General features: G+C 38.9%; 1 protein-coding gene across 2 annotated transcripts in view; it reads left to right on the top strand.

Moving 5' to 3' along the window:
• Positions 1-17,787, top strand: part of ccdc88c (coiled-coil domain containing 88C) — a 127,332-nt gene extending 109,545 nt beyond the window's left edge. Inside the window, exons 22-30 of one of the 2 annotated variants that reach the window (XM_062968409.1) lie at positions 1,389-1,575; positions 2,114-2,259; positions 3,424-3,513; positions 4,444-4,682; positions 11,223-11,402; positions 11,817-11,882; positions 12,091-12,159; positions 12,601-12,896; positions 15,309-17,787. In XM_062968409.1, the coding sequence (XP_062824479.1) occupies positions 1,389-1,575; positions 2,114-2,259; positions 3,424-3,513; positions 4,444-4,682; positions 11,223-11,402; positions 11,817-11,882; positions 12,091-12,159; positions 12,601-12,896; positions 15,309-16,334 (2,299 nt within the window). In that variant the 3' untranslated portion in view covers positions 16,335-17,787. Of the gene's footprint in view, positions 1-1,388; positions 1,576-2,113; positions 2,260-3,423; positions 3,514-4,443; positions 4,683-8,456; positions 11,191-11,222; positions 11,403-11,816; positions 11,883-12,090; positions 12,160-12,600; positions 12,897-15,308 lie in introns of those variants that run through there. The other variant, XM_062968410.1, reaches the window with a different exon arrangement.
• The last annotated feature ends 937 nt before the right edge of the window (positions 17,788-18,724 follow it).

Genomic DNA, 18,724 nt, shown 5'->3' with positions numbered 1-18,724 from the left:
TCTCCCCCAGGCACATCAGCAAATGTTGAAATAGGAAATCAGTGATGTCAATTCTAGTTTGTTCGCCGTGGGGGGGGGGGGTGTTGAACTAATTTTTAAGTTATGTCAAAGTCTTGTGGGATGAAAACCTTGTCACTTTTCAACAGTTTTGACAAATGCAGGTTAAAATTGTTTCTTTTTGTAAATTGTTTTAAGAGGCCTTGGAGCTTTTGTGGGCTTCAGGTACGTAGTGCTGGAACACTAGCCTTTTGTTCCTAGTGTCCTTGGTTATATATGGCTTGGCAGCCACAATATCATAATTTAATTCCTCAGTTTTGAATCTTTATTCTACAGGCTACTTTCCTCTTTTTCTTCTTTCCAGTATTACGACAATTAAATATTACACTCATGTAGAGATGATAATTGATTTTTTAATTCACACATCACTAAGGCATATTTATTTTTACATAGATGCTAACACATTGCCTTTACAATGAATGTGCTCCTCTGTTACATTCCCATGTCACAGGTATGGTCTTTGTACATGTATACGTGGATTATTGATCTATACACAGAATTGTTCACGCATGACATTCAGTGCATGTACACTGTACCCAGATTGGTTATCTCTACCTAGGTATAGTTACTCACATGTAGTGGAATGCACAAGTGATCATGCAGGATTCTGGGTTTTCATTGTGTTCCAGCAATGCATTCTGTCTTATTTGTTTATTTGTTTATTTACTTTGTTTTATGCCTTGGCCTCTCTTCCTCATTGAGGGACTCAGACATCTAACACCTGGTAATAATTCAGTGCCGTTCGAACCTAGGACAATACAAACTCAAAATACATATATGTAAATCCAAAACAAATTGATTAAAAAATAAAAGGGCATTTGAGGGGTCTTTCAATAACAGTGCCCTACACAGATATGTTCTTGTACTCTACACAGATATGTTTTCAATAGGATTGCACCCTCTTGAAAAGTTACTTGTTCATCTTGGAAAATTGTAAATATTTGAACTGTTCTGCAACATTCAGGGTGCTAGGAAGTTTACAGAAATGTATTTAAGGATTTTCTTAAGGATTTAAGAACACCACTGCAATCCTTTTTTATGTGGAAAGGTAAGAGCATGTAGTATGCTAAATGGAGTAGGATTAAGTTAGATTCTGACTTGGGGATAGGGGGACAAAAATATTTGCCCCCTTGTTTAACACTGCTGATAACCATTTTTGTGGCACTCCTCTGTGAAAAAAATGTAGTTTATTGTTGTTTTATAAAGGCCAAGATTTAATTACTGTAATTATTGCAGATTGAAATCTTACAATTGCCACTCTGTTGTACAAAACATTGTTTTTGGAGATGTGATGGCAGAAGGAGTAAGGTGCTTCACTTTCCTCATTCCAGGGTGAATTTTTTACACAACAAGCTCAAGGCTGAATATGAAGGACTTCATTGCCATACTAAGGAGTTGAAAACTTCCTTAAATAACTCACAGCTGGAACTGAACCGTTGGCAAGCTCGCTATGATGAACTGAAGGAACAGCACCAAGCCATGGATATTTCTTTGACCAAGCTGGACAACCACTGTGAGGTGAGATCTATGCAGGTGGCTATCTGTATGTTTGAGATACGTTACTTTCACCAAAAATACCCCCCACTGAGCATAATTTAGTATTTAGTTTCCTTAAACACATGTTTTTCAAGGACAGATATGATATATGGGGAAAGAGTTTAAAGCAGAGTGGAAATAGAAAGTTGCCTTCACTTGCCCCAACCAATTTTCAGCAGAATGGTGATCTTACCGACTGTATTTCTTGGGAGAACTCAGGCAGGATAAACATTCAATATCCATTTGTCTTCTGAGTTTCGTTACTCTGTGTTGTGCAGAACTTCAGCACCACTCAAGTTTGGCCATGGCATCCATTATGTCTAGTGTCATTCTGATTTGATTTCAGCTGGACATCATGATGCTTGCACATCTGATGTGGGTATGGCTCTTGATAATGGGTTTGGCATTCAGTAGACCAGCAGCCAGTCTGATGCACAGCTGGTGCCTGGCTTGGTGTCTTCTGTTGGCCTGTTAGATTGTGTAGGCCAAGAAATTCATCTGTGGCATGTCTGTTGAATAGCTGCTTGCTCGACTGAAAGGAAACTTAGAGGAAGAGAATCACCACCTCCTAAGTCAAATCCAGATGTTGAGTCAGCGGAACCAAATGTTACTGGAGCAGAACATGGAGAACAAGGAGCAGTATCATGAGGAACAGAAGCAATATATGTAAGATAAGCCCTTTCTTTACTTGTTTATTTTGCTATCATTGTGATGAATAATTAAATAACAGGATTGAGAAAACAGGAAAACCTCAGTAGATCTCTGCTTTAATTGCATTGTATTGAGCTGGTTAAAAGGCAATTCAGAATGTTTTCTGATAAACTATTTGATTGCTTTGCACAGCTTAAGTACACAAGGCATTCTGTAGGTTCAAACATACAAGGTGTTCTGTAGATTCAGTCTAATGAAATAATTTAGATGCAGAAATACTATTTCCTATGTGGAAAAAGCTGCTTTCTGCACATAAATTATTCTGCACAAACTTTGCGTGTAGATGGTTTGTATAAAAAATGGCACAAAAGTAATATTTTTACCCAGGAATATTACTTTACTACTTACTTACTTAGGCGATCCCTCGTAGGTCGAGGATGATGGTCCTCCGTTTCCGGTGTCTTGGGTGTGTGTCCGCAGGTGACTGAAGAGATCTATTCTTGATCTGCATGTTCTCCCACAATGAGGACATCGGTTTCCAGGTGGAAGGCGGTCTCGGTCAGGGTTGGCTTGACGCTCCTTCCTCTTGGCACGTTTCTCCTTTAAGCCCTCCATTTGTGCCTCTTCGAACTCCGCAGCACTGCTGCGGCACCCAGGAATATTATTGTCTTCACAAAAGAACTTACTTCCTGACAGAATTTTTTTCTGTGCAAAACATTTACATATTGATTTTGCGCACAATAAGTTTCAAACCAAAAATTCTTGTCAATCCGTGATGTTTCCTGGACTAGACTTTGGACTCTTGGATTCTGGTCAAACAGGACACTGATGTTGATTTCATCCATCTGTCTGAATGGATCTCAGAAACAAACAAGCCACATGTTGCAATGACTGAAGCCTTTTAGAATTGTTATTTACATTTCTTCCCTTTTTAATCTGTGTAATAAAATAGCTTGGTAGCTATCCTATCAATCAAAACTGCTATAAAGCTTACTGTTGATTACATTTGCTATGTTATGGATGTGACCTCAGAAAAAAATCTTCATTACACCAAGTTTTTCTTTCAGGAATGCTGGCTTTTTTTCTAGAAAATTCTGCAAGTTCAAATTAGTTAATTACAACCATTTCTAGGCAATAGCATCCTTCAATTTATTTTTCCTCTGCTTTTGTTTTCAACAGTGATAAGCTAAATGCCTTAAGGAGACACAAAGAAAAATTGGAGGAGAAAATAATGGATCAGTATAAGTTTTATGATCCAGCTCCAAAAAAGTAAGTTTTGCAAAATAAAATTACACATGTAAAAATTAGTTCTGTGTGAAAATAACTTGCATACATTCCCTCTGTAAGAAAAAGGTTGTAATTGACCACATTCTCTTTATCAAACAGATGAAATTTTATTGAAACTTGGGAAGTAAGCCAGAATTTATTTATTTATTTATATCATTTCTACCCCGCCCTTCTCACCCAAGGGGACTCAGGGTGGCTTACAGGCTGGCAATTTATGCCAATACACCATAGTACAGTAAAATAAACATTAAAACAGTTAAAACAGTTATAATATACAATATACAAAATTTAAAATAGAATAACCCATGGTTGTAGTTGCTTATTTTCTGCTTTCAAACAGCTGAAAAGAACAGGAGTTCCTCCATTAGCTATATTTTCCTGTTACATACACATCGGGAAACTGTGGTTAATGGCTTTGGATAAGCCAGGATATAGAACTATGATTTAATATTGTGTCCTTTTCCAGCATTATTAAACATATTTACAAATGTGTATAAAATGGGAAATTACAGTTGAAGAATGAGAAATAAGTGACCCTCCAAATATCACACTGCACCTTTTATCAGCCCTGAGCATCATAGTTGTGACACAACTATGCAAGGTATAAACATCTGTGGTGAAGGCTGATGCAAGTTCTAGTCCGGAAACATCTAGACACTTACACTCCCCCCTATAGATAGTGGAAAATCTCATAATTTGAATCTTAGCAAACACGATGGAAGGAGTGCAATATTCTCTGACTTCTACTGAATCATAAAACTCCCAATGTGTTACCTCCATTATGCTTCATCTGTTTTAGATATTGTTTGTTGGTGAAAAACTAGAATGTTTAGAAAACATTCAATATGCTTTTTAAAAGCTTTACAGAGTTAAATTGCTGATTGTTCTCTTGGTAAAATTCACCAATAATAGGAAAAACCACTGGATCGGAGCCAAAGCCTTGGTTAAACTTATAAAACCAAAGAAAGAGACAACAAGAGAGAGATTGAAATCTTCAGCAGAGAGCCCTCCGTGGCACTCGGACAGCACAGAGACAGCAGGATCTCCGCCTCCCACACAGCTTCCCAAGCAGCAGGAGAGCCTGGAGAACACATCTGTAGATTCCAGCTCCATGGAAGAGAGAGAACAAAACAGTGGACCTCTGAGCAAAGGTAGGCAGTGCTCTACTGAATAGCCGATGGGTCAAAGTACAGCAAACATTTCGTGTTAGATTACTGTATGCTAGGTATGCTTACTAGTGGTGTGATCCACCTTCTCCCCATTTTGGAAGCTCAAACAGTTTTTCTTTGTGGGGAATATGGAATTGAGAATTTGCTGCATATTCAACAGTCAGGAATAGGATTGGCCCTCCCATGAGACGGGGTAAACCCTTCAACTCAGGAAGTGAAATGTACATCTCCCTAGAATACCCAAAATGCCCTCTGGGGATGTTGGGAGTGCTTTCATTGTGCCATTTAAACATTTTTAATAACAGGAAATCACTTCCTGCTTACCTCCTTTTTTTAAAAAAAAAAAGTCTTTCTCAGTTCTTTTTGGGAATGTTTTCTCAAATAATCATTTTGGATCATTTGGGGGTGGCGGAGAACAGAAACACTGCTGTGGGGCTTTATCTAGCTTACAGTCTAGATCAGTAGTTCTCAACTTGTGGGTCCCCAGGTGTTTTGGCCTAAAACTCCCAGAAATCCCAGTCAGTTTACCAGCTGTTAGGATTTCTTGGAGTTGAAGGCCAAAACATCTGGGGACCACTAGTTGAGAACCACTGGTTTAGATTCATTTCCTCCAAAGCAGGCATTCTCAAACTCTGGCATCCATCTGTTTGGGCTTCTAACTCTTGGAATTCCTGACCATTGAACAAGCTAGATAAGGCTTCTGGGAGTTGGAGACCCAAACAGCTGGAGGACCAGAATAAGAGGATGCCTGCTCTACGGGATGTAGTGGCAATTTTATTATGTTTATGTCCACTCTCAGCTGTGTTAGGTGCATGGTTTTTTTTCCCAATATTGGACTCAAAACTTCTTTTAAAGGCTTCTTTAGCAACAAAAACAGTTCTGGGGGATGTCTTTGCAAAAATTCTCGATGATCCCATAAAGCACAGTTGGGGGATTTTGAGGATTTTTCTTTTGTCTCTAACATTAGGCAAAATTGTTCATTGTGTAAAGATTTTCTTTTACTTTAAACTTTTTTGCTGTGATGACAAAAGATACTTTATACATTAATATATTAATTACTGGACTGTTTAATTGTATTGTTGTCATATAGTCTAGCAGGCATGTATGATACATTACGTATATGAAGTTCTAATTTTAGATACTACTTCTCTCAAATTTTTACATGTGCTATATTTTGCCTAATAAGCCTGTTTCTCTGTGAGTTGATTTAAATAGTTGGTACTTTATGGGAGCTTCCCACAATGAAAACTAATCTTAGGTTCATCTAGATCTCAACTTGTGGGTCCCCAGGTGTTTTAGCTTACAACTCCCAGAAAGCCCAGCCAGTTTACCAGCTGTTAGGATTTCTGAGAGTGGAAGGCCAAAACACTTGGGCGCCCACAGGTTGAGAACCACTGATCTAGAAACCCACATAATATGCTACTTTTTGCAGTTTGATCTTCTCTGATCTAAGTTGGTAACAGCAGAGGGAGCAAGTGGGAAAAAAGCAATACAAATTCAGAATCGTATTGCAAGTGAATCTCTTTCAAACAGTGTTTTTATGTTATTTATCTCAATCAAACATTTAGGAGTAGGATATACTTAAAACTGGTATTTAATATAAAGAGAGGTAAAACTAATTTGAAGTTTAAAAATAATTATAGGCAAGTTGCAGACATCTGACTTACACATGATTCATAGTTAAGAATTTTTGGGGGGGGGGGGGGGAATGAAACAGGAAGGGAAATTTACTCCTGGAAGATTTATCATGAGGAAAGGGTGTCTCAATTGAAGCTTTACCACTAATCCTTGTTTCCACAACTAGGTACATTTTTCAAAATCCAATGATCACAGGGACAGAAAGAAAGGTGAAATCTTCTAATCAGGGGCAGCAAAACAAACACCTCAGGGGTGTTGACCGTTCCCTATGCTATCCTAAGCTAATATCTGTATACATATGGCTGGAGTTATACTTTAAAATGTACCTGTTCCAACTTACATCAGAACCTATCTTACTCGTAACTTGGGGACTGCCTATATGTTGATTGAAATGCAGCAATAAAATTGAAGTGTATAGTGAAACATCTGTGAATCATTTCTAGAAGTTGATCAATCCTACATATGATTTCAGTGAACTCCATTCAACTTCTCCTTCAGCCCCAAGTCTGGAGCCTCTGACAGATCCAAAGCCTTGTTGGCATGAGCCCACCTTGGCTGAAAATAGGAGATCTTGTATTTCTGTTCTCTCCTCCTTTTCTGCTTGAAAAGCAGAAAGAGAAATGCTCATCTGCGTGAACTCAAGGGCCAGGTTCAACATCAGAGAAGTTTACAGGGTCTGTGTTCCAGTAATAGGCAGGGCCAAAGACAACAGTCTAGGACTAAAATATCAGTATATTATAGGTTTTTAGTTATATCTTTCAGTTTCTGAGCCATGGGAAAGACATTTCAACTTTTAGAATTGAACAAAGTCATACAAAACTCTGTTCATCTGGGGACCCCCAGAGGGCTAGATTGGGTCTCATAACCTGGAGTTTCTATACCGCCTAGAACAGCCTCATAATTTACACCATTCTTAGAAGAATCTGGTATGAAAACATCATGTAGACTCTTGTTATGATCCTACAATCCAAAAGGGACAATCCATTTCCCTTGCATAAACTGGCTCTCTGCTCATGTAAAAAAGCTGTTTCATACAGTACTCTTTTTGATTGTATTTCTGTATTGATATGTTTTTATCATTTGATTTGTATATTGTCCTTATACATTATTTGAAAATACACAAATTCCTAAAATGAATAAAATTGTGTACACGACAGGGAGAATTGCCATATTGGGCAGCAACAATAAACCAATGTGCTGGAGAATCTTGACTTACTGTTTCTGAAGATCATCCCTATGCATGCTCCCTAATCACTCCTGCTTGGTTTCTTCTGCAAACAAAGACTTATGCAAGCAGTGGTCTATGGTATATTTTCAAGACTGAACTGGGGACTCCGGCTTGTTTCTCCCCCCCCCCCCCAAAACAACAACAACAACAACAACAACAACAAAAACAAAGACATAACCAGGTTGTGGCTTTTGATCCTGGTGGAAAAAATAGCTAGTACCCCCAGTTCAGATGGCATAATACACAAAGGACAGAAGCTCTGTGATCTTTTTATCATTTCTTGGTACCAGGAGAAGAAACTTGAGAGTAATTGGGCAATATGCACCAGCTTCCTGCATAAGGGCAAAGTTTTAGCAAACCTTATCTTGGAATCCAAATACAATTCATGTATTTGATTAATCTGGATTTTATCTTAATCTCTACACAGAGTGCTTCCCAGGTAGAACATCCCTAACACACTGTAAAATATCCCCATCTTACAGTAATTACAATCTATTTTTAATTAACATAATGTTTTTGTTTGAAAGCGTTGCAGAATATAGTAAATTGATGAAAACAAGCATATCTCAACCCAGAATACTGTGAATTGTTTTTATTTTCTGAAAACTGTTAATAAAGAATTGTACATTTAGATTCCCATTTTTAAAGTATAGTCATGGAGGGAAGGGATAATAAAGATGCCTAATACATGTTATGAACAAACAGTGTCTGTTCTAATCATACACACTAGAGGGTGATGCTGTGCTTTATTCTTATCTAATCCCTTAACTAATTTAGTAGTTGCTGTAGAAACAATTAGCCCTTTTTATGTTTAGATGTTTGAAATGCATTTTAGTTATTTCTGTTACCTTTTTTTCTTCTTTTCGGGATCTCTGGGTGATAACAATTAGCTGCTCAACGCAAAAAGATTGCCTTTTTGAGAAGCACCAGCAAGCCCAAAGAAAAGTCTCCTAAGTCTCCATCGAATCATCCGTCTCTCTCTAATCGCCTCTGGTTCTGGTCGTCTTCTGACATCCCATCCTCTTCTAATGAACCACTTTCTTTCTCGGAATCGGGGGATCCCTAACACCTCTCTTCTCACTTATTTTATGCTTTTCTGTTTGTTTGTTTTTTTAATAAAAAAATTGGACCTTAAACTGTCTACACACAAAAGTATAGCAACTCATCATATTATGATCACAAACTAAATCCAAGACCAGATCAAGTCAACATGAACTACATTTTCCCCTACCCTTGAGATGAAGGCTTTTTTATTGTGTGATCGGGAACATTTCTTCAGAGCAAAAGTACACTTTATTGAGACCCATGTCATCAGGGCCCATATTTGTTTACAATATTGGTGATGGTGCACATCTTAAGTAAGTGAACTTGCTGTGTGCTTCAGTGATGTTTAGCTGTTGCTGCTGTGCCTCATGTCCCGTCCCAATGTGAAAACAAACTGTTGCTGCTATGTTGCAGGCAATGCGTCCTCCTGAAAAATATTTGCATGTTCTGTCTAAAGGAATCATTACAGCCAGCTAAGGTTTTCTAATACACTCTCTTCCCTTTTGACTCAGTTCTGATAAAGTTGTGATGTAGGCATGAAGATGCAGAGGCACATACGCCTTGCTTAGGATAGTTTGACATCTTAATCCTTTTATCATTGGATTATTTATTTATTTATTTCTATCCCGCTTTTCTCCCAGAGTGGGACTCAAAGCAGCGTATATATATTACTTTGTATAGTTGTGTATAAATCAACCTCATGTATAATCTGAGGGCAGATTTTGGGGGCAAAATGATGGATTTTGATATAACCCGTGGATAAGTCTGTCATTCTGCATAGAAAGCACCACTGCTTCCTTAGGCCCCATCTACACTGCCAGTTATAATCCAGATGATCCGCTTTGAACTGGATTATATGGCAGTGTGGACTAATATAATCCAGTTCAAAGCAGATAATCTGGATTTTATCTGGCAGTGCAGAATGGGACCTTAGAGGGGCAGCCACCCCGGCCATTACCACTTCCATTTTCCCACCCAAGAATTCAAAATATCCAGTAGTAGCATTGCAGTGGAGAAAGTAGGAGGATCAGTATGAGTTTGAGGCTCTCTAAGGATGGACTAAGTTCTTGCCTTTTGCCACTCCACTCAGAGAAGGGAATTATTATTTGTTTGTCAAGAATTAAAGTATGGTACTCACAACAACCCATAGATAAGTCATCCCAGGTGTTTTGCATTAATTCTTGACTAAAGTTTCTGGACTTGGACATGAGTATATAGGGTACTTCATCTGTCTGTCTCATGGTTAGAAAATGCCTTTTGGACTAATGTCATAAAAAGTGCAGTATTCTGATTTCAGCAGTGAGAGTACTATCACAACTGTGCAACGAGCAAGCCACTTTGCTTCTACGCTCAGCAATGTTAAAACTATTTTGCAATTCAAAATACGACCATTCTTTAAAATGTGCTCAACAAGCAGTGCTATTAAATTGCCCTTTGATTTTTCCTTTCTTTCCCTGGCTAAGTGAAATAGTATATATGCTACATTATTATTATTTTATTTTCCTGGGTCAACAGAGAGCCTGGCTGTCTAATATCAAAGCTTCAATAGGGAATGGGTTCAGAGTGGATATTTCCACAACCTTTTAACCTTAGATACAGATGAGGTCCCGCAAAGTTTCCTGTCTAGATTATATCATTCTATCATGGTAGGATATACTAGTTTCTCTTCTGCCATTGCACCATACACTCACACAGAGATAATCTTTGATAAGCAGCACAATCTCTGATTCTTTTCTCACCTTTTCTTCATATGCTTTGTAATTAATCTGTGTCTTTACTACTAATCTGTTCAGTCTGTTGTCTGCACTAGCCATTTGTTATTTGTGTCACATCCTATTTGTTTCTCAGGAATGTAATGCCTTTGTCAATGAAGAATCATTAAAAAACCAAGTTGAAATGCGAAAGCTTGCTTCTCTTCAAAGCTCATGTTGAAATACTGAATTTGCATATTTCCCCCGTTTTTCCTTTGGGAGCCTTAAGGCTTTCAAAGCCCTGAATTATTTAATGAATTCTCCCTTATTAGTATGTCAAATAACTTTTGCAACTAATGGTTTAAGTAGCAGCTTCGATTTATAAGTGAAAATCTCAGCTTCAATGATACCATGTTAAAAACATGCTTTCTCACTAGAGCTGTATTTTGTACAATCCACCATAGAGCAAATCCTGCTTGTTTAATGTCATATTTTAATTGTCTTTTATGATTACAATCAAGAAAGTATTATATATACAATATGAACCTTCACTTGGGTTTACTCTTAAGTAAAATGAGCAAAGCCTGGGGGTCTCCGAAGCATTTCAGTGTCTTTCCCCAACCCATTGTTTCTGTATGGCCCTTCTTTTTCACAATATATGATAGAAATGTCTCCTTTTACTAGCTTTCATTAGCTGTACCTACTACATGGTTTTGTCGCATAATTGGGTACAACCATATATATATATAATCTTTGGTGATAAACCTTAAAGAAACAGCTTGCACAGAAATGCATCTTATATCTGATTGCTTTGTGTCTGCTTGCTGCATTTATAAGATAATGAAAGGATCTGAGCCCAGCTTTGTGGTAGTTTATTGCCTTTCTCTCTTCGTTTTTCCACCTGCCACTCTGCATTAATAGATTCAAAGCAGAAGAGAACTTCTCATTATGGAGGCAGCAGTGACCATGTTGGAAATGCAGTAGACTCTACTATCAAGCAGTGTTATGTGGAGCCAAGTTCCAGGACTTACTCTGCTTCAGCTACTTACTTGGCTGTTTCAGCTCCTACTCCCACATCTAGACTACAAAACAGACCCAAAGGTATGTGGCGCATCTAACCTCACCGGGACCAGTCGAATCTCATGGCCATCTCAAGGGTTTGGAAAGTGTGGCATGTAGGTTGCTTGTGGCCCCTGAAAGGCATTTGTGGCACCCAATGGCCCCTGATTTCTTTTTTTCAAAAATGATTTCAGATTTTCTTAAATTCAGAGCATCCACCCACCTTCTGCAGGCTAATTTTCCAGTATCCTTCCCAATCCAAAAAACAAAAACAAAAAACCCTTTCTTGGAGGCAAAATCATGGCAGACCCTCTGCACTCCAATGGAAGTTCAGGAGGCATTTCAAAGTGTTTATCTTCATTGCATTTTTTGAAATATAATTTTAAAATCCAAGACTAGGGGTAGCCCTCTACATTGCGCTGGTTGCCTTCTAAAATCTTATATTCTTCCAACCAGGTTATAATTCGGATGGTGATCTGTGTGAAAACTTTCCCGAAGGAGAGCTTTCAAACAAGCAACACAGTAAGTAAATTATTGTTACCCATGTTTGCCTTTCACCCTTGTACATTGGGTTGCTTTGGGATCGAAGACATCAGGAAAGCCCTTTCTGCAAGTTATTTGTTCTATAATCACTTTTTTTCTAAAGTGATTTTTTCTTCTTAACATGATTCAGTCTGGATGGTTGACTTCTTTTAGGTTATTTAATGCCCCCTCTCTTTGTAATCCCCAGAATCCAGACCCAACAGTTTAGAGAATAGTGAAAGTATATCCACTGGAAGCTCACCTCGAAACTTGAAAGGTAAGAGCTTTATTAAAATTATCTGTTGTAGCTTGGCATCTGCTTTTAACATCTGTGCTTTTAACATCTGTGACTATTACTTTATTTCTTGCCTGCCTTTCCTCATGGCTTTATGATTTAGGATTATTACATCACATTTGTTTTCCTGGCAGAGAGAGTTTGCTTTGGCCTTCCTCTGAGGCTCAGAGAGTCACTTGTCCAAGGTCACCCAGCTGGCTTTCCAGCGTTGGTTACACTAAATCGTGATTCCACTGGATAAGGCCCATACGATACACTGTTCTTTGTCACATGAAGTTTGTGTTTTTGTTTAATTTACCTACTGTCCCATCTGTCCCAGAGTATCACTTGGTCTTTAGAAATGATGCTTTATTACTTCTTAAGGAAAGTTTCTTCATAAAACAAAATAAAAAGTGAATAAATTTGGTTGTTATTCCGATGCAGGATCATTTGACTGTGGTCATGGCAGATCAGAGAGTCTCAGCAGTGAAGATATGAGTAAAGACACACCTGGCTCTTCTAGGGACAGTCCATTTTATCCCATCTCCTCACCTGCTGCGGGGTCCAACACTAAGCATAATGCTTCCCATAGCAGGAATGGCTTCTTGTCATATGATATACCTCAGAAAAGTAACCAAGTCCAGGCACGTTCTGTTAGGCATCGACCTGCCTCTCCAGGCAGTGAAATGGTCACCTTGGAAGAATTTCTTGAAGAAAGCAACAAACTGTCTCCAGCAAACGTAAGGAAACAAGCTTCTCCCTATGGGGAGAGAAATACTAATAAAATTGTATTAGCATTTTGACAATGTGTGGGGGGATCTAGTGGCAGAATTCATGCTGAAGAATATTAATGGAAATTAATGCATTATATTAGTATGGATGAAAAGAAGAGCAGGGGATTTCAAAGGACTGTAAATGGGTTCTTGTGTGTTAGAAACATCACTGAGGACAATATTGAAGCCCCGCTTTTGGTTTTTATCCTTGCATCTTTCTGTAGGCTCAAGGACTGCTCCTCAATCCAAACTCAGGTAGTGGCTAGTGGGGGAGGACAAGAGGCAACTGAGGTTCGTTCTGATAGCAAGGGCACAATAACAATATCATCCTAAACAGTCATGGACAGGGAAGAAGCTGAGCAAGGAATCATAGAATCATAGAGTTGGAAGAGACCCCATGGGCCATCCAGCCCATGAAGTCTCTTCCAGCTCTATGATTGTGCTCAGCTTTTTGCATTACCATGACTGCATTGACATCTGGTGCACAAGAAAGGTGTTTTAGAGGTTTTGGAAGATGTTACTGTTATCACGCTCCTGCCATCAGAACATGGTTGGTGATGACCCTCAGTTGCCTCTTGTCAAGGATTGTCAGTGTTAGCCTTCTGTGATCCTTTGTAAGCTTTCCCCCAACCTTCCTCTGTCCACCATATAGAGAGAACAGAAAAATAGAGGGAAAGATGAGGGTCAGTAATGGTTATATCTGTCAACAATCTTTGCTCAGCTCCACCATTACATGGCTAGGATTTTCAATGGCTTGGTTGGCTCCTTCCAACTACCTGTGCTACATTGCAGGGGAAGGGAAGCCAATCAGCATTGACAACTGCTATACCCATCAGCAATCTTTGCTTAGCTTCCCAACATTGTTATTACATGGCCATCTTCAAAGATGCAAGGAGAAAGTTACTTTACTTGTTTAATTCATATTCTGTCTTTCTCCCCGTAGGACTCAAAGCAGCTTAAAAACATTTATACAATTTAGTTAACAGGGAGACCTTTTCCACTCGTGAGAATGTCTCCAAAAACTGGCCAGCTTGAAGAGATGTTCCACAGCAGGAAAACAATTGATTAAATTATTGGTTTTCCCATGTATGAGTGAATAATTTCAGCAAACATATCCCTGCCCCTTATACACAACTTCTGAAGAAATTTGGTCCATTTTCCATACACGAACCAGTCTACTAACTAGTGGAGTAATATTTGTTAAATTGTCAGCAGTGTATGATTAGAGACAAATATCTGAGTGCCTTTCAGGAATATAATATCCATCTCATGAAGTTTGTCATTTGCATTGACCTACAACCTTTATAAAATGAGAAGCTCATCATTATGAAATGAGAGCGGAGCTATCAGGATCCTAGCTACAAAGATACTACATGGCATTTATTATTATTTTCCTGGCATGATTTTTGAAAATATTTACTAAAAAGTAAATTAGTGACTGCAAAGAGCATAGACGCTCTTCTGCATCCATAGAGCTTTTGTTTTGTTTTGTTTTGCATCTTGTTCTATTTTGTTTGTACTTTCTGTTCCAATTGGCTGATTTAATTGACTTCCAACATTTTCTCTTTTCTCCCTCTCTTAAAAGCTGGGTGGGGTTCAATCCATATGATCTGTGTAAAGCTTCAGAAACTCTCATCATAGTCAACATTGTCATTAATCACTTTTCTATCTTTTTTAAAAAAAACAATATATTCAGCATTGAGTTACCTAAAAGTTACCTAAATGAAATGCACAGTCATTTATGACAGAAGTCTGATTTATGCTTTCAGTGACTGCTTTAATACCCATAAGTTAATTTAATTATATGCAGAGGGCACCAGCACACTAAGAAAATCAGACAGCAGTCTGCTAATGTACACCATATTTCTCAACACTGAAGCCAGTGTTTATATTTTGCACCAATATGGGCTGAGCATCCCTTATCTGTAATTTTGAAATTGATTGTGCACATGGTTGGCTGACTTACTAACATCTCTGCTTTCTGATGGTTCAGAGTACACAAATTATTTTTCATGCACAAAACTATTTAAAATAGTGTATGAAATTACCTTGTGCTTATAGAAAAAGACACTGTTTTGGACTATGTTTTCCAGAAGGCAGTCCTGAGAATGGGAGTGCATTAGAACTGCTTTTAAATTATCATTCTGGACTGTCCCTTGTCGGTTCCTTGTTTTCTGTTCGGGCAGAGCAAACCTAACATAAAATGGTAATACCTTTACATTTTAATATTTGTTTACATGCAAATCACTCAAAGCATAGGATTTTGCGGGACATCTTTGATAGATGCTTTTGTGCATATCCTTGTTTTCATAGTGATCTAACTAACTTCACATCCCATGATTGTGATTATTTCCTTTTTTTCCTTCCTTCCTTCCTTAGGAGACATCCAGTAAAGATGACTTGCTAAGTGAATATTTTAAAAAAGCAAATGAACGCCCACCTGTTGGAAATCAGTTTTCTCATGCAAATAGGAAGGAGACAACGAAGACACCTACCAGCTATGTTGCACCAACTGTTAAGATGCCTGGCACTGATGAAGATGGGAGGCCAGCTAGGCCTGGCCACTATGTCAAACCAAACCTCAGGCCAGCCGAAGCAGAGCTTTTGGCGAACTGTGCAGGCTCCTACAAGCTTCCTCATGCAGCTCACACTCAACCCAGCAGGATCCCCAAGCAAGGACCCCAGCCCCAGCAGTGCAGTGCCGCAAGCAGGCAAAGCACATCTCTCAACCGTACCTTCAGCTTAGCTTCTGCAGACCTCCTCAGAGCCTCTGGCCCAGAGGTATACAGGCGCTATGACAGCCTGCCAAAGCCTTCCACGGCAGACACCCAAATGACCAAGGACTCAGACAGCCAGGCTCCCCAAGTCCCTTTAGCGCCTGCCTCTCAGGTCACTTTGAGAGAGAGGCCACAGTCTGCAAAAGTGGTGGGTTCTTTGCAAAATGTTGACTCTCGATGTCGACAGCTGGATGTCAGGCGGCTCTCTCTAGCGCCTCCAAAAGATGAGAAATCACTCTTGTTTCCCTCATTTTCTTACTCTCCCACCAGTTCTAAGGACGATCTGAATTCTCAGCCGCAGGAACGATCAAGGACAGGGTTGGAGCCTCACTGTCCTCCACAATACACTACTTCCAAAATCAAAACCAAACCGGCATTGCGGTCCGGGGAAGTAGCCACAGTGACTCCAGTCAGAGTTGTCTCCAGCAGTACAGAGCGGGGCAATCTCCAAGTGCCAGGCCCAAGCGATGCCTCCTTTGTCAAAGGCCAGAGCCGATCTCCAGAAAATAACATTCCAACAGGAGTCACTGATGAAGCAAACAAAGGAGTCAATTGCAAGAACCCTCCAGCATCCCCTGACTCTCAAGCCGATCAGCAGACTGTCTGGTATGAATATGGCTGTGTGTGATGCTTTCGCCTCATCTCTTGCGTCCAATCATCAAGGGATGTGTATATATGTGCTCCACTACTGAAAATAGGAAGTAATGGTATCTCTAAACACACAGCTCATCTGCTTATTGTCTTGCCTGTCTTCTAGATGCTTACCATACACCTGAAAGACCGAATTGCCAAACATGGCTGCTTTTCATCCTGGAACACCTTGTGAATAGCCTGAATATGTCGTCTTCTTCTTGCACTCTCCCAGTCCCAAGAATTAAGCTGAACCCTGGAACATATGGGATACACACCATTGTATCTTATTTCAGTTCTGCCTTCCTTTCTTCATTGACTTGAAAACTGTATGTGTGTTTACTGAATTCAAGCCTTATTGAAACACTACTCAGTGCAGCAAAAACTCCTCTTACTTTAAAATATCATATTCTTTTTACTCGTCTATAAGTCTCTCCTTGGGTCTGCTTAAAGCACCTGCTGCTCATGTGCAGGATAACTCAAACGATAAAGCAGGGCTGGGTGACTGGGTGCCCCTCCAGATGTTCCTGGACAGCAGCGCCATCAACTCTCGTCAGTGTATCTAGTAGTGAGGGATGATGGAGTTAGACCCTAGTAACATCTGGAGGTCAGCATATTCTCTATTCTTGGCTTCTGATTCAGCCCCTCATTGTGGGAAACATCAATGGCCTCTTAAATGTCCTGGATTTCCCTCTTTTTTTGTTTCTCCCACACTGGTGTAGTAGAGGTGCTGCCTTTTTATCTGTGCTTTTCTCAAACACTGGAACTATTGCACCCTTGTAGTCAAAGTCTCCTTTAAATGCACTATATTAGCGTGTTTACTACTGTGTACTTAAAAATCACATGACATGTGATTTTGTTGGGTGCCTAGAAAATACCATCATTCTGCTCACCTCCTAATGTAGAAAGTTGTTTGTGGACCGTTGTTGTGTATCCTAAATGATGCACAACAAATTCCTTGATTGATCTTCATGGTTGCTGCAATCCTCACACTACTTTGTCCGACTGGAATGAGTCTCGCTGTAGAGTTGAGGATTTCAAGTCCTAGTCTCTGGCTCAAGTCAGTTTGATGTGTGTACAAACCAAAATGCATTTATATGCACATAAAAGGAAAAACTTTTTTATTGAATCATATTTATGCCCAGTGAAGTCTTTTTATATTTCATGGGTTTAACTGACTGCATATACATACATATATATAAATATATCTATTGTGTGTATGTCTATTTCTGTGTTTTTGGCTGTAAAGATGTTTTTTTTTCTTTGTGGCAGATTAATGGAATTTATGTAAGACTTCTTGATTTGGTGATTTATTTTAGTGAGACCATGCAATCTATAACTATTTCACCCAACTTGTGGTGTGTGTGTGCGTGTGTGCGAATGAGTGAGATAGTAGGAATTACACTGAGAAAACAAGATGGTCTTTAATAAAAGCTTTCAAAAATACAAAATTTGGCACATATCTTAGAAATACTACATTCATCTCCCAAATAAGTGGTAGGATCCATCAGCTTCATGTCCTTTGGCCATTTCACTCTCACACCTGTTTCAATCTCACAAAAATGAAAACACTTGCCTATAACATTCAAATTTGATTCCCCAATTTTAAGATTTGTAGGAACTTGTTGCTCTGTTTCCATATATGCTTTTCGGATAGCATTCTTTATTTTTTTCCAGGTATTTCTTCCCAGCTATGCTTATAGTACAAGGAGAGAGGGGGCTATTACAGGAAAGAAGATTCCATCTAAATTTTACAAAGAACTTCTTGACCAGGGGTCCTCAAACTTTTAAAGCAGAAGATTGTTGAGTGGCCGAATTATCATTTGAAAAAAATATACAAATAATTTCCTATGCACACTAAACATGTCTTATTTGTAGTGCAAAAAACCCCAACAAAAATGAAAGACCAATACAATATTTAAAAATAAGAACAATTTTAACCAACATAAGTCTATCAGGATTTCAATAGGACGTGTAGGCCTGCTTCTGACCAATGAAATAGTCAAGTTAATTAGGATTGTTGTTGTTGTGTGCCTTCAAGTCATTTCAGACTTTGGACAAGCCTAAGTCTAAAACTGAGGGCGAGGGCCAGGTAAATGACCTTAGAGGGCCAGATCTGGCCCATGGGCCTTAGTTTGGGGACCCCTGCTCTTGACTGTAAGAGCTGTTCAACAGTGGAACTCACTGCCTCAGTGTTTGGTGGAGGCTACTTCTATCACACCAAATATTTATTATTTTATTTATTTACCCTATTTTTATCCTATCTTTCAAGATAGAGACTCAATATGGCAAGCAGCAAACATGACATGATACAATTAAAACAGAAAATTCATTAAAATATGAATACAAAATTTAAAAAACAAATATTTTGTGTCATAGAACAAAAAA

The sequence above is a fragment of the Anolis carolinensis genome, chromosome 1 (genome assembly GCF_035594765.1).
Source record: "Anolis carolinensis isolate JA03-04 chromosome 1, rAnoCar3.1.pri, whole genome shotgun sequence".
In the NCBI taxonomy this organism is placed as follows: domain Eukaryota; kingdom Metazoa; phylum Chordata; class Lepidosauria; order Squamata; family Dactyloidae; genus Anolis; species Anolis carolinensis.
This window is presented reverse-complemented; position numbering and strand designations above follow the sequence as displayed.